At 39.6% G+C, this 16,977-nt stretch overlaps 1 protein-coding gene across 1 annotated transcript; it reads right to left on the bottom strand.

Moving 5' to 3' along the window:
- Positions 1-1,389: 1,389 nt before the first annotated feature.
- rnd3b (Rho family GTPase 3b) lies at positions 1,390-16,759 on the bottom strand. Its single transcript, XM_041201418.1, has 5 exons — positions 16,295-16,759; positions 15,884-15,971; positions 7,343-7,452; positions 3,802-3,936; positions 1,390-2,579 (listed from the first exon to the last, which is right to left on the bottom strand). The coding sequence occupies exons 1-5, from the start codon at positions 16,436-16,438 to the stop codon at positions 2,328-2,330; spliced, it is 729 nt and encodes a 242-aa protein (XP_041057352.1). The 5' UTR covers positions 16,439-16,759; the 3' UTR covers positions 1,390-2,327.
- Positions 16,760-16,977: the final 218 nt, after the last annotated feature.

Here is a 16,977-nt window from a genome sequence, read left to right as displayed (position 1 = left end):
AGTGCAGTGCTGAGGGAAAGCTGTGATGTTGGAGATACCATTATTCAGATGAACTTTAAATCAAGGCCCCATCTGCATTCTCAGGTGGACATAAGCAATCCCATGTCACTATTTCAAAGAGCAGGGGAGTTACCCCAGTGTCCTGGCTAATATTTATCCCTCAAGCAACATCATTAAAACATTCTCTGGTCATTATCACATTGCTGTTTGCAAATTGGCTACCTCTTTTCCACTACCAGTGACTGCACTTTAAGAATACTTCATTAGCTGTAAAACAGTTTGGGATGTCCTATGGTTGTGAAAAAAATGCAAAATCAGGACCAGAGGTAAATTGCATAATGGCAATTAAACTGCTAACTCGTTTCCTACCAGGAGCAGTGGTGGGGAGGAGAGTTAAAATCCATTCTGCAGAGTATTTAGCTTGACTTAATTGGCAGTACTCCTATCCTTGATTTAGGAAGTTGTGGACATGAATCCTTCTTCAATCAGGAGCTGGACTTGACACTTTAGTGGACTACTAAGGGAATGCTTCATTGTCAGAGTGCTTTCACTGATCTCCCTTATCTAATCATTAGTGGTTTTCTGCCCCAGGCAGTAGGAAAGATGGTAGGCATTAGTATTTTGACAAGACGGGACTGAACAGTTGAAAATCATAGAATGATACAGCAGGTGGCTATTCAGCCCATCATGCTAGTGCTGGCTTTTTTGAAAGAGCTAACAAATTTTTCCCCTCCCTGCTTTTCTCATAGCCCTGTAATTTTTTTTAATGCTTCCAAGTATATATCCAATTCCCTTTTGACAAAGTTAGAGTAACTTTGTAAGGAAGTGCATTCCAAATCCTAAATCATTGTAAATTAAAAAAAACTCATTTCCACTCTAGTTTTAGAAGGCACTATATGCATAGAGGCAGGCACAACTGAAGCATTCAAACAAGAATTAGACTTATTTTGAAAAGGAAGAATGTGCAGGGTTACAGGGAGAAGGCAGGGGAACAGAAATAGGTGAGTTGCTCATCCGGAGAGCTGGTGCAGACACGATGGGCCAAATGGCCTCCTTCTGCTCTGTAACAATCCTGGGATCCCTTCAATCTGTGTCTCCAGGTGAAAGACCCTTCTGCAATGGGAAATGGCACCTTATTTACTCTTATCAAAACCCTTCATAATTTTGAACACCACTGTGCAACATCCTCATAACCTTCCATGCTCTGCTCTCAGGAGAACAAACCCAACTTGTCTATCCTCTCCACATAGTGAGGCTTGTTTGATTTAAAACTTGTCTTATGAGCAAGAAGGTGCTACTTTAACATATTATACCTGCATATGGGGTAACAATCGTAGCTGTGATCAGAGGGTTTTGTTTTTTATTTGGCAAAGAAATACGTATCCTTTGTAATAGATCATAAGCTTTAATAAGCTCAGATTAAAAATACAGTTTAGTGATCAGGTACAGAACAGCCTGCTTATTATAAACAGCTTGAATAATTCTAATTGGTGGTCTTTAAAACAAAGAATTATTGCAATAATTTACATCAATACTGGATTACATTTTCCAAGAAAAAAAATACTATACTTCAATAAATACTGCCAAAACATTAGAATGGACTTACAAGTTTCAACATTCAAAAAAAATGTAAGACGCTCTACAGTTCTTGAAAACATTTTATAATTTAAGTTTACAATACCTAATACAGAGAAGCTTTTGCCAGCCATTATATAATACCACCCTAAAGCATCATGATGCACCAATCATAAAGCATTGTTTAGTGAAGAAACCAATTGTTTAATGGTGTTCAATGGAATGACCTTATTTTTGCAATGATGATGGACAAAGTGCAACTACAGCGCTCATTATATGTTCAATATTATTTGGACAATATTGCCCCCACCACAAGTCCTTATAAATACAGCATCCCTGAAAAAACTTCCAAGAATGAAGTGTAATTGTTATTTTGCTTGCTGGTTTATTTTTTTCCTTTTTCACCCTTCCCCACCTAACAAGCTCATGTGCCTATTACTGGTATGAGGCCCTCAAGTCTTTGACCTGGTATGCCTTTAGGAGTTCCAAGGATTCATAAGGTTATCTTTCTCACATATTCCGGTAACAGCATCTATATCCAGCTTTTTCAGGCCAAATCATTCCACTTGCTGAACCCCAAGGTCCCGCACATAAAAGGTGGAGGATATCTTTTCAAAGGCTATTTGAGACACGTTGGTATGTAAATGATGCTGTGCACTGCACGTGGTCCTTTTGTTTTGTCAAAAAAGCCTTTCATTCCACACTGTAACTTCGTCTGACTGTCTCCAACTGTTCCCCAAACCCCACCATCCTCACATCACAGTGCAACTTCGAGCCTTGTCCTTCCGCAAGTCTGGAGACACTGTGGTTAGTTCTGGTCTGCTGGGCACATGTGAAATCCTTTTTGTGGCTCGCTTTGATTGGTTACGTTTGACGTTTTTGTTTGGCTTGTTCACACAAGCCAGCGTTGCCACATGAAAAATGTCCCTAACGCTGTTCTCTGATGACAACGATGAGCATTCTATATACGTTGCCGCTCCAATCTGCTTGGCCATGTTGGTACCCTGAAGAGACACAAATTGTAGATTAATATTGGATCAGTGGTATGACCACAAAGACATCTTAATGTTTGAAGGACAGGGTTGGAAACTCAATGTCAATTTTTAAAAAAAAACAAATTTCGAATAAACAATTGGGTCACACTGTCATCCTTCTCAATGGAAGTGTTTTTGTCAAAGACATACTGTATGTAACTTCTCGATGCAGTTCTTTTGGAATGAGGTGGTACCCCTGAGGAGAGGGGCGATGACAGTAGATTTGAAGGAGAGGGGGATAATACCCAAGGAGAACCATAAATAATATCAACTAACACAGGAGCCAGGAATGGGAAGTCACCATAGTCATGACCTTGCTGTGCTTTAGTTTATTCAGATTGTGTAATGAAACCGGTACATAGAAATTTCTATGACACCCTCAAACACATAAGCACCACTGGGTGTGGATAAGTGGCATCGTGCAGTGTTCACAAGCCTTCACCTTCACCATGGGACTCCCAGTTTGAAACAACAATGAGATATAACTGATGTTGCTTTTTGATATACTTCACTCACACCAGAGTCTCCCTATAACAAGGGCATTAATGAACCCTGCTCAGTAATGAGCGCGATCTGCAACTTCCAAGGTATATCACATTTATGAATGGTCTGACATGAGGATTTTCTGTAAGATTTTAAGCCAACTGTAATGCAGAGAAATTACTGCTGGTCAAATTCACAGAATTTCTGAGCTATAACTTAGTCAGGAAAACAATTATTTACTCTTCAGACTGGGTGTTACTTTTTGTGGTGATGCATTTTACCATTATCACAAAACACAAAGGGGTAGAAAAAATGGCAGTTACACAACCAAATGCAGCATTTGCTTAGTTGTTGCTAGTAATTACATGTAGCTAGTGCTACATGTAACTTTGATGGGCAGCATGGGTGCAGGTGGAATGCAAGACTCCTCAGGAGATACTACTTTTTTTTAAACAATGCCATGGTTAGATTTGAGGCTGCCAGTAGCATCAACAATAGTAATTACACCAGCACATATTCTGAGCAATTAAGAGTGAATGCAACTCCATCATTTCACTGATGTTTAAAGTTCTGTTGAGTGCAACAAGGATTCTAAGTTCATTAATTCCATTGCATTGAGTGCATGCTTAAAATGAGAAGCACACCAGCGATACTCATTCCCTTGCACCAGAACAATGGCTGTCATTGAGTAATGGAAATCAATATCTACCTGATCATAGGACACAGGATTCTGTCGGTGATTGGACAGTTCCACTAATGTTGTCAGGTCTGTGCGCAGATCAGATTTGCAGCCAACTAACAAGGTTTTTGTGTTTGGACAGAATTCCTGGATCTCACCTTTCCACTGAAAAGACAGGAAACAAAAGATAATGAGACTGAGTGTGAAACTAAAGTCCAGTTCTTTGCAATTCTGCTTGTGCTTGCAGCACACATTTAAGGAAAATGTTAAACAAAGAGCTATTAAGTAAAATTTAACAAGAGAAGGCAGTAGGCAGCAAGTTAACACTTAAAGCATGCTCTCCAAGTCGAAGTGCATTAAAAATAGTTCATTGTAGATGATATCAAGAGTTTGGCTTGGTGTTTATTACCATAATACAACAATGAGCTATTGTGCTTTAAATCACTCAAGGCCAGACAAGACTACAAAACAGGCCTGAATGCCAAAATTGGCAAGTCAAATTATGCCAATTTTCATTAAATCATTTACCATAAAAGTGAACAATGCACAGCTGAATGAACTAACATTGTGACATTTATAATGTTTAGATTGCTTGTTAGCAGTCTGCAAATTATGGAAAGTTAATCATTACAGACGAGTCATAACCTGCTGTTCCTTTCTATTGTTGATATCGCTAATGAAATTGAATTCCATCACATGTACCATTCAAAACTGCATTTGATGAGGCAACAACAACTCATATTTAAATAGCACCTTTCAATTGGGAAAATTTCACAAGGAGATTCATGGAGATGGACCAATGGAACAAAAAAAATGGACACAAAACCAAGGAGACAGTAGGTAACTAAAATCATGGTTGAAGCTAAAGGAACATCTTAAAAGGGGGAGGAGGAAGGAGAGGGAGAGGGAGAGAAATCGAGGGAATTTAAAAGCTTAACACCAAGAAGACTGAAGATATGTTTTCCAATGTTAGGTGAAGGCATTGAGAGTTGCACAAGGGATGTAAAAATGTAATTTAGATAGTGGAAGTTAATTGGTGGAGAGGAATGGAATTGTTGGTGAGAGTTCTGAGAGTTTTAGTATTGGAAGAGGTTACAGGATGTGAGGGATGAAACCATGGATGTCTTTGACCATGGGAATTTCAAAAAGCAAGACACTGGATGGAAGTCAAAGTAAGTCAGTAGACCCAGGGGTGACTATTGAGCAGGACCTAGTGCGAGTTAAGATACAGGCATAAGAGTTTTGGATGAGCTCAAGTTTACAGAGAGGAGTGGAAGTTGGGAGAGCATTCAAATAGTCAAATTGGGTGATAATAAAAACATGGATGTGGGTTTCAGCAGAAGATAAGCTGAAGCAGGGATACATGTTACAGAGGTGGAAGCAGGCAGTCTTTGTGATAGAGAGGATATGGGGGTCAGAACCACAGCCAAGGATCAAATAGGGTGCTGAGGTTTCAATGGCTGGTACAGCCTGAGACATTGCCTGTGGAGTGGGATGGAATAAAAAAAATTCAATGTACAAATAAAAATTACAATTGTCATTGTTACATTCAGTGTTATAGCTCCCATTACTAAGATCAGAATATGATTGTCTACCACAAATGATAAGTGTTAAAGATCTGAATTATGAATTAAATCCAGTGAATAAATTGCATTATAATCTACTGGGTTAATATTTTCCACATGATAATCGGACTGTTTACCAAAAGAGAAATGAGTTTAAAACAAATCACTGTGTTCTTGAAATTCTTCCATGTGTTATCATCAGCTCACTGATGGATAAGCATGCACTGCATTCCTGATGGTACTGTGCTAACAAAGTAATGGGTTAATAAGTTAAGGTGACACACATAGGAACTTGGCTCAGCCCCTCATCTAGCTCAGGCTTCAATGATGTGTTCATAATTATAGGGGGGAATTTTCACGTCAGTGTGCGGGGGCAAGCCCCACATGCCGACACGTAAAATGACGCGCGGTGATGTTGGGCGTGTGTCCCAACAGCATCGTGCGTCAATCAGATCTTTCACTTGGCGGCTGCGTGCCCACCGAACTGTCAAAGGCCTGTTAAGACCATTAAAAAGCCAATTAAACTAATTATCAATGCTGCCCCTCCAACCTTCATAGAATCACAGGGTGCAGAAGAGGCCCTACGGCCCATCAAGTCTGCACCGACACTAAGGCTGGCGGGCAGGCAAACAGCCCAAGCAGCCTTCACATTTTTCAGGAAACCTCATCCATGGGCGGGATTAGGATTCCTGAAGGTTAAATAAAATCTATAAATAATTTATTCACATTTCGTAAACATGTCCCAGCTAATGTGATACTGTCACATGAGGAGGTAAGTCTAAATAGTTTTTACCTTTATTTATTTAAATATTTCAAAGTGAACTTAGTCTCCCCGAGGCAGCTCCGGGCCTCAGGGAGATTTCTGTGCTCATCTATTTGAAGTCTTCCTAGTGACTCAGCCGCTGATCTTATGCTGCAAACAGTCGAAGTCCACAGCTGAACACAAGAGTGTATGTAAACAAACAGGAGCCCCTCCAGCAGGAAGGATTCAAAGCAATGTACACAAATCTATTATTTCTATTATTAAAAGTGGCACCTCTGCCTTCCTTCCACAATAACTGAACAGAAGGTTGTTGCACTCACAGTGACATTTACTGCAATTATTACTCAGCTCCTCGTTCAAATTTAATCTGGGTTGTTGGAGGAAAACAGATTTTAAATTCATTGATCTTTGCTTGTATTTACTTTAGTCCGTTATTGGTTTTATTTAAAAGGGCAGTTAAGGATTTGAGATTGACTGTAATATGCTACCAAAATAAACTTATAAATATAGAAAAGTCAAAACCTAATACCACCAGCATTTAAATTTTTAAAACAAGTGAACTATAAATCTCTTTGGGCACAGCACTCATTGTGAAGAATTCCCATATAATCTTAAATGCATTCATCTTCCACCAGAACTCTTAGTATTTTTGATTCCATTGCTTTATGCTTCCAAACAATTAGCTGCTAGTTTGATAGCTGGCACTGATGTGTTGAAATTATAATTATATCACCACGTTCCTCTGTGGCAAACTCACTTCCTAGGAGTGCCATCCACACCCCAGTCTGCGATGTCATTGGCAAGTCAGGATATCAGTGCAGAAATTCTTTAATGAGAACTTTCTTTGGTGAACACATTTGCTTCAGGTTCAAAAAAACAGTACTGTATGTTCTCGATATGTTTTCCGAAACTGTTCCAACTTGCCAGCACAATATTCAGTAAACAATGCCAAATAGGGTACCAAAAAGTTGTGTTTTCCACAAAACTGACTTGCTGAACAAAAATCAGGAGAAAACAGGTCGGTCAACTGAGGATTTTGATGTGCGAGTGGTTGTGGAGCTCCACTCTAGGATATAACTGCACTTAGGAAACAGACCAGAAGGAGCGTGAGTTTGGTTCCTCCACACGTTATGACAGCTACATTGTGGAATAAAACTATGTTCCTTTCTGATAATTAATTTCTCCACTGGATCAAAATTAAATGTTTTGTGTTAAAATTGAATATGACCTTTGGTGCACCTACCTTCTTAAGCACACTGTCAAGGGTCTCCGGGCGACTTATATCGAAACAAATCAAAACAGCGTCAGAATCTGGGTAGGAAAGTGGTCGGACATTATCGTAGTAGGGAGATCCTGGACAAAACAAACCCAAACTGTCAGTTGTACAATAGTCTTTATGCAAAGCACAACATAACAGCACAATAAGCGTCATCTGTGACATTCTTCAGTTTAACATCCCTCACAAATGTAACTATAGAATCCCCCTGGCAACTAATGTTAGGCACAGCAATTTAAAAAAAAAAGTACTATCAGACAGCTCAGGTGAGTAATGTAATTTGGATCCTTAAGGCAGGAACTGCTTCATTACTGTGAAGCAGATATGTCAAAAAATGTATTAGACAATAGAAAATGTGAGTCTTCAAATATGAAAATGATGTTAAAAACAACCCTTCAAATTCATGGCACTTGAAGAATGATAACTTTACCTTGTTACTACATGCAATATTGACACTAAAGCATAAAGAAGAAAGTGCTTGCATTGATATATCATATATGTTATCTTCACAACCTTCCAATATCCCTTAACAGATAATGAAGTACTTTTGACGTGTAATCACTATTGTGATTAGGTTTCTAATGCTCCCGAATGTCCAGGAGACTCAGAGAATGGGGGATGAATCGTTGGACACTGCTGCTCCCAACCTGGGAGAACTGTGCCCTTTAGATCTCTCAATGCAGCCCAAGGCCAAGGCTGCTCTCCGTGATATCACCAGCCACACGTGGAGAAGCAACCTCACTCAGGGACATTGCCACTACTGCTCACCCCCTCCCCAAATTTGGTTTTCCCTCTTCCCCACCTCTTTAATCTCAGAGCTTCTCATGTAGCAGCTGCAGGTGAGAAAGCCAGACTCAAGGCAATCAACAACTGGGGACCCAAGCTCTATAAAATACAGTAATGTTTGAAGACATCACATGGTCAAACATCTCATGATCAAACCTCCAGGAGTTAGTAATACAGGCAGAGATGGCAACTAATTTGAGCACAGCATGATCTAACCAAAGCCAAGATAAATAAATAGGTAATCTGTTTGTGATGTTCTGAGGAATAGATGTTGACATGCACAGTAGGAGGACTCCCTTTCTCTTCATTGACTAGCACATTGGGACATTTTACATCTATTCATGTCTTTGTTTTATTTCCTAAAGACTTGACTACCCCAATGTTCTCCTGGTTGGCCTCCCATCTTTCACCATCCATAACCTTGAGCTCATCCAAATCTCTGCTGCCTCTATTTTAACTTGCACCATGTCTCATTCACCTGCTGATTCCCAGTTTGAGAACACATTAGTTTTAGAACTCTTATCCTAGTTTTCAAATCACTTCATAGGCCACAGCCCTCTCCATCTCTGTAACCTCCACCAGCCCTACAATCCCCCAAGATCTCTGCGCTCTCCTCCAAATCTGCCCTCTTACGCATCTGATTTTAAAAGTCACTTCATCACTGCTGCCGGAGCGCTCAGCATCTAGCCACAAAGCTCTGAGAAATTTTACTATGTTAAAAAAGTGTTCCATGAACGCGAGCTGTTGTTATAACATCTCTTCCTTCACTTCTGACACTGTCAACAGTTTCTCAATACTGCACTGAAATATCAGCCTAAATTATATGTTGAAGTCTCCAAGGTGGAGTTTGACACAGAGGCAAGAATAGTATCACTGAACCATTATTAGGCAAAAATGGTTGAAAGCAAAAGTGCTATGTAGTAACTAAAATAAGCAAATCACATTCAAAGGACTTTTTTTTTGCAATTTAAAGCTGGATATGTCCCCCACCCCTCCAGAAAACGGACGTTATGTAATCATGATAGTTTTCTCTTGCTTTAGGTACTGTGCAAACAGCCAGAATGGTCATAGAGCAAATGGCTTTCCCCTGTAAAAAGAATTCATTGTAATTGTAACTTGCAACAATGCATTCTTCATTACATCAAAATTGATGAGTAATGAACGAGAAGGAAGCACCCGGTAGCCTAAGGAACTGATTAAAACCTTGCTGGCAACACTCTACAACCTACTGATTTGCAGCTAGCATGATCCAATCCTTATTACAGCTACTGAGTATTCCAACAATAAAGAATACTTCAATTGTTATTAAAAAAAACATTCTTCATTCTGTTTTAGGTTAAGCACCATCTTCCAACAGCTTATATACAAGTTTATTATGTGGTCTAACAAGTAAATTAAGCTGGTTTAACTCACTACCCTCAGTAATTATAACACCAATGAACCCCAACAGCTCTAGAATTTGTTCTCTGATCCAACCCTGCCACTTCTGTTAAGTGAATACCTGATATAATGAATTGTTTTCACGAGAATGAATTTTGAAAATTGATTCTGCTATTATTCTATGAAACAAATGATTTTAGCTCTGAATTTTGTGGACTTCTTTGAACCCTGTGCCTGTATGGTCAAAACTGTATTTTCATAATATGGTTAAAAATATTCTAACATTCTCCCAAGTGACCTTATTAAATTTGATAAACAGGGTCAATTTATAAGAGGAATTGAGTGTAGTATTTCCATTGCCATTTGCTGAAGCACTGGTGTGTGAAGAATGAAAGCCTAAATTCACAGCGAATTCAAACTCTGAAAGACTAGTATCACTTCAGCATAAAGGATCAGCTTAATTTATTGGGCTTAGAAATCATATTAAAATGTGAGGCAAGTTATTAGCTGTTGACAGGAGTGTCTGACTGTTCTGACTTTCCATTTTACAGGTTTCTCCCCCCCCCCGCAATTTGCTTATGATAAATACTGCTGCTTCTTGCACTGCAATTTACATTTGTAATACCCATCAATCAAATCAATTGAACGGAGGATCTGAAACGTGCAGTGATAAGTGTCTAGGTAGTTCCTTCCTCATACAGTTGGCAAGACAATCTAGTTCAATGAATTGGTTCAATAGTATATATATATATATATTTTTAAATTCAGTGTTGCCCTCCTGTAGTCTTTTCTGACTGTTGCTAGTCCAGTAGTGAACTTCTGTTGTATTGGTACACTGGAGCATGAGCAGCAGAGAAAGATAACCACATTCCATATATGAGAATGTCAACCACTGGGAATTAAACGGTCGCTGACCATGAAAATCACCTTCTACACCGAAGTGAATTTGATAAGTGTTCAGGCCACTCAAATAAGAACAGAGTACCACTGATCTGGTAGCTCTCAGATCTGTAAATCCAGGCTAATGTCCATTTTTAAAGGAATGAGCATTATTATACTGGTGTCAATACCTGTGGTTTCCCTCCAAATCATACAATTCTTGCTAATGACTAGTCTTGATCCAGTGATCTGGTTAAGCACTCCGGTATTAACCGCCTCCCTTAAAACTACATGACATTTTCTAAAAAAACACTCCACTTCAAAAGTGTGGGCAATACATGATTTAGAGAGATTTCATACTTTTCATTCTTGCATTATTCTATTTAGCTCAGGATTTAAATATATTTCAGATTTTTTTTCCCTTCAGTAATTAATCCAATCCTTCCAGCTGGGTATGCTGCACTATTAGAATTTCCCCAATGAAGCAAAAGCTAATTTACTTTGAAGCTTCACAGATGTTCCCATGTGAAATTAAAATGATACAATGGAAATATTGCCTGATCTTTCATACTAATCACCTGAGAATAGCATTTAACATGGTTGCACATGGCTGTTGTAAATGCCTTTAGCAAGATTATAAAATGGGGACTCAATAATTCAAGGAACATTGGACTGCACTAATACTTTTATAATCTCTCACTGTCTCTTTTGTCATCTTCAAGCTTCAAGCCAAACTCTTGCAGTCAAATGAGAGGGCACTAGTGAGGTTCAAACTAGTGAAAGGCAATTCATTTGCCAAAGCAAGGAACCTACTGTATTGAGGGAAATCAAATTACAGGTCTGAAGGAATGAAATAATGCTTATTTATTTCTTAAAACTAAGCTAGGAGTAGGGGTGGGGGTGAAAAAATTCACTGATGATCTAAAGAACTGGGATTTACAGAACTTTTTATTGTGTAAACATGATAATGTAAAATTCAGTGTAGCAGTTCGGCTAATAGAAGCTTAAAAGTTTCTCACCGGCGACTTGTGAAAATAGTTCAAAAAATTCTCCTCCCACATATACCTTAAGACATGAAGAGCATTTTTAGAAACCAACTCATGAACCAAAACATAGGCAATTATGCCTACAAAATGGCCAAGCAATATGCAATGAGTTGAAGAAAACCAAATATAAATTTATAACTGTGATTTGAAGTTTCACCAACTATAGATTAGCGTGTTCACACACATACGTGTGTGTGCGCATGTTGGGTGGGGAGGCAGGGGTCAGGCAGCCAATGACTTCTCGCCATCCACACAGGCTTTGTTATCAATAGATCATCTTCACTCTAGGATCACATAAGGTTGCAGCCACATAAATGAGACAATACCATGTCACTGGGGTCTAACACTCCATGATAGAAATTCAATTCTTTCTCAACTTTTTATCTGCCCAGAGCTTCAGCTGCAGCTTATGAAATTCATGCTACTATATTTATATAACTGCCTCTCAACTTTCGTAGGAAACTGCAATGTTGCATTAGGCTGGTTATCAAATAGGTGCCCAGTCATTACAGAGTGTGGCTAATTATCAATGTATAAGCCTTTCAAAATCAATTCATTCAACCTAATTTGAATGAACTACAATCAGTGCAGGAATTGTTTGGTTGAGGCAAATGAGCCCAAGCATCTGTTCCCTGCAAAGCACTGTGTGAAGTAGTACTGTGGAGGATTAGGAACAATATTGATGAAAGTGGTAACAGAGCTGTAAATTAAATATTGAGGGTTTCTAAACTACCTTCAACTATCAGACAGGCATTATGTACACCACTTTAGTGTAATCCATTTACAAAGGGACACAAAAACATTAATTTAAGCAGTTAAAATTGAAATGTCTGATGATACACTGGCTAATTACTGCACTGGTTAATTACTGCAGAGTAGTTAAGATCAAAGAATCTTCAGCAGACCCCATCATCTACAGAGCAGTCACCCCATTCAAGATCAGAGGATATGGCTCATATATTCTTCAAATATCTTCCTGCCAGAAGACTGGATAAGATAATATGGATTTGGATCGGGTCTAGTTGAGACAAGGGAAGTGATCAAACAACTGAACTCGAAGATAAGTTTATCTTGACATGCACTGAATCTTAGAACTTCTGTTCAAAAAGTAATTTGCTGCTGCCAAACTGTATGCCCTTCATACTTGCAATGAACTGCACCAATAGAGAGTATTACATATAAATTTCAATTCTTTTTGTAGTACCAGTATCAAGAATGTTTTACATAGCCCATTACATATTTTCAACCATCTGGCCAGAGTTTTATCTCTGGAACCATTGCTACAGTTTCCAATAACACACAGAAAAAAAGAACAAAGGATTCGGGTTGCTGGATAAGCTTAGTATTTTACAATATCATTCCAACATCCTGTTCAGTATGACTAACTTGCACATTAAGACATATATAATGAGAATTTCCCTACAATGTTAATCCTGTGTTCCAAGGCACAAATATTGTTAGTAAATCGATCACAGTATTTTTTGCAGAAATATAGTCATGTAACAACTACAAATTGTGACACCTTATCTGCAAGAAAATAGTAAGATCAGTTACTTAAAGGCTTTGGAAATAACAACTCAAGATTCTTGTAATGGAATCATTTACATCGTCAACTTTGTTGCATACTGGGTTCTCATTAGGCTATAAAATTTTAAATAAATATAAATTAATTAAGAGCTGAACAGTAATTTAAAAATAGTGCAGTGTTTTGAAGGGTTTATTTTCCAACTCTGAATCACAGTTCAGGTGCATTTTACATGAAGGAACAGTTCATTTGACAAAGAACAGACCAATTTCATTATCAGTGCTGGCCCCCTGAAATTTACTGGTACAGCTTCTGAGTAACAATTAATCCATTGTTAGTGTTTGTGAATTTAAGAAGCAGGGACGCAGAAATCTCGTGGTTTGGGGGGAATTCTGGCTTCCTGGTGAAGCCATTGCTTTGGTATTAGAAAGCGAGAGCCCTAAAAATAACCACCACCCAAGGTTCCAAACCTGTTTGAGAGCTTTTGCTTTGCTTCAGTAGGGAATGCTTACTGTGCTTTGAATTACATAGCTCATTTAGTGGCCCAGCACATTTAAGAGGGACAAGTAATTAACTGGCCAAGGATCAGCAATGCTGTGGCCAACTGAGAATCGCAGGTAAGGAGCAAGAGAATTCAGCCAATTACAACTGAATAATATTATCTGGAGGAACTCTCAAAATTATTGAGTGCAGTTGAAGAATACCCTATTCATTGATATTTCTAGCACATCACTCCTTGAAGAAAAATAGCACTTTGATGAGGGCGATTATACAATCGGCTTTAAACAAGTACAATAGCTCTTTAAGTCCACCCTATTTTAATAATTGCTGTCTGTTCCAATAGAGAGGAAACTAAAATCTAAGCAAACATTCAATTTATTGTTTTAAGTCGGCACGTTTATTCTAAAATTTAGAACATCAGAGTGCCAAGTTGGAAGTCTACTGGGCACCCCATTATAGTAAAATGGATTTAGATTTTTTTTAAAAACCAAATGTCTTTCTGAATCCTCTCCACACAGTTGTTAGATAGCTTTTAATCAAGAAGAAACAGATATGTAGTTAGCTATTTAGTTACTTAACTTACAGAAGAGACTATTTGAGGAAGTCAATTTTAATCAGTTGTTTGAAGCTGTGATCCCTTTTAATATGATTTATTACTACAGTCTGAAGTTCAATGAAGGCATATTTTGAAAAGTAATATCACTTTGTCCGAAACGGATCCGGTGCAATGGGTTCAGACGGTGAGTCTGAAGAAATGCTGGGGGTAAAAAAAAACTATCAGAAATCTTATCCCCCTCTTAATGGACAAATTGTATTGGGTACAACAATGTTTCCGTCTTTGGAATAGGGGCCAAGTATCGTGTAAAGTACAATTTCTGGAGTCATCAAACAGCTCCTTTGTGGGGCCACATTGCGCAGAGAGGCGAGCGAGCAAGCAAAGAAAGTGCAAATGAAATCTGGTTTCTCTAGGGGGCGACATTCTCTTCTCTTGGCCTCATGCTGAGAGAGACAGACCGATTTGGGCTCCGGACAGTTCTTGATGGGCTTGTCAGCGCAATTCCTGACATTCCAGTCTGGAAAGGGAAAATTCCAGCACTGTTAGATCACACAAATGGAAACCATTTGAAGAATGGTTGATCGGCGCAGGCCTCTGCAAGCAAGCACGCAAACTCCCTCGGTGGCAATCGGGGCAGTTATCTCGGCTCCTCGGTCCCCTTCTCGCCTTTGATGTGCCTTTAATGCTCGCACATTGTGCCTTTTAAGACAGTTTTCTACCAAATCCCCGCATGCTGAGAATTTTGAACTATCCTTATTGGTGTCGATTCCAAAAATGTTCAAATCGTTGCATGAAATGGAATTCAGTAACATAATAATACGTACATCATATATATATATATAAATATATACACACACACACACACACATACATATGCACATACACACACGGTGTAAAGGGTGGGGAGGAGAGCCGGTCTTTGATTTCATGAGCTGAGATGCAGTTGAATCCTTGCATCAATCAGTAAACCTGTTCGTGTTTAGATGCAAGAACGCATCAAGATGTTACTTTTAATTTAACCATTTGAAGTCTCTTAAAAAGAAACCTCTAAAGTAGTGAGAAACGAACATCTCTCCAATGTAGCCCCCACCCTTCCCGCTGAGCCCAATTGGGCCTTTAAATACTTTTGTGCTTGAACCCGCGAAACGAATCGAAAGCACATTCCCCAGGTTCCGAAACCTTTGATCTGAAACCTAGACAACAGCAGCGGCTCGGCTGGAATACTCGCTCCCGCTCCCTCTGCGGGGTGCAATGGTTTTCCTTACGAAATTCTCGCAATTTGAAAGCAACGGGGTGAATTTCCCTTCCCACGGGGCCGGGGTGGGGGGTGGAACGCGAGAGAAAGCTGGGTGTGATCAATCCCGCCGGTTCTTAGAGCTGGGTAAACCAACCTTCGTCAATTCCCAAACAACGCGCTGAAATCAGCCCCATTTGAGTCTTTGGTTTAATTGCGTTTAATTTCGCTCGGAATCTCGTCAGTCTCAAACCTCCCGCTCAGCCTAACACCCAGAGGACCACCCCAACTAAAACACGACTTGTCATCTCCAGAGTAAATTGACAGGTTACCAAACGGATCACCCAAGTTGCTGCCGAATAAGTATTGCTGATTTCTCTACAGAAGGTGTAAGATGCTCTGAACGGACTGGAAACGTTAACTCTTGTTTCTCTCTTCACAGATGTTGCCAGACCTGCTGAGTTCTTAACCCCCCACCACAAGAATTTTCTGTTTTTATTTCGGATTTCCAGCATCCGCAGTATTTTGCTTTCATCGTACATAAGATGCTAGTTTGGGTTAATACGGTGCTTAACATTCTTGGAGCTAGGGTCTTCCTTACCTGAAGTATCCCAGAGACTCAACTCTATCCTTTGTGTTTCAATCTCAAAGCTGGCTGTGTAATTCTCAAAGACCGTGGGCACATAGCTCTAAACACAAAGGACGAAGAATAAATTATTCATTTTGAAAAATGTATTAAAAACGCAAGGAAAAAAATCCAAGAGACAAAAAATATAGCGTTTAAAAAAAGCGCACGTGTAACATTCGCGGTCAAAAGATGAACAGTGACTAAAAAGCTATCGTTCATTCATTTAAAATGAATCCCAAACATGTGAAAGTAGATTAACAGCACCGGCTGGGGAATATTAACAGCGTAATAAAATGACAAAAAAAAGTGTGGGATTCTTTAAAATCATAACTTAAAAAGAGCATTAATCATATCACACTGACTCAATCAGATCCGGTAACATACCTCTGGGAAACAATCCTTGGCAAAAACGTGCAGCAAAGCAGTTTTCCCACACTGGCTATCTCCCACCACAACTATTTTACATTTGACGGTTTGATTATCCATTGCGTTTTTAGTGAGCTTCTGGCTTGGCCTTCTTTCCTTCATTGACGTGGATTGGGAGGGGGGTTTAAAAAAATTAATTTCGCCCGGTTGCAAATGCTAGCGACAAACCGTTGGTTAAAAGTGGAAGGTGATGCGCTGATTCCTTCCCTAAAAAAGAAACCACGGAGAGTCTTGGATCTGCCTTTCTGCCTCTCTCCCTGTTCCACTAACACTGCAAGCTACCCACAACTGTTTCTGCTTAGGGTTTGCGCACCTCCTAATATAACATCTCAAAGACCATGGGGCGCTTTGGAACAGCCCTGTTCGCTGCGGACTGAAGGCGGAGATATGCCTTTTCAGGGACTACTGGGTTCTGTAGTCCAGAGGCTCAGCCCCAGCTGTAACGAGAGCGAAACTGTGAACTACAACTGCGGCCCTCCCTACCCAGCCTATCAATGAAACCCGGCAGCCAATCCCGCTTCTCCGCGGCGCTGATTGGTCTCTTGCTGATCTCATTGAGAACCTTATTGCTCCCGCTGGAGTGCACACCCCCCCCTGACAAGCTCTGATTGGCTTTCTGCGATCGCGTCGGAGCCGCTTCA

This window comes from Carcharodon carcharias, chromosome 12 (genome assembly GCF_017639515.1).
Source record: "Carcharodon carcharias isolate sCarCar2 chromosome 12, sCarCar2.pri, whole genome shotgun sequence".
Taxonomy (NCBI): domain Eukaryota; kingdom Metazoa; phylum Chordata; class Chondrichthyes; order Lamniformes; family Lamnidae; genus Carcharodon; species Carcharodon carcharias.
The sequence above is the reverse complement of the archived record's forward strand: the minus strand, read 5'-3'. Positions and strand labels throughout refer to the sequence as shown.

Coding starts and splice junctions, on each gene's coding strand:
- rnd3b (XM_041201418.1), bottom strand. CDS start 16,438: ATGAAGGAAAGAAGGCCAAGCCAGAAGCTCACTAAAAACGCAATGGAT. Junction 7,453..15,883: donor GAGTCTCTGGGATACTTCAG/GTAAGGAAGACC, acceptor TGTTTTGTCCAG/GATCTCCCTACTACGATAAT. Junction 2,580..3,801: donor ATCCTGTGTCCTATGATCAG/GTAGATATTGAT, acceptor GTGTCTCTTCAG/GGTACCAACATGGCCAAGCA.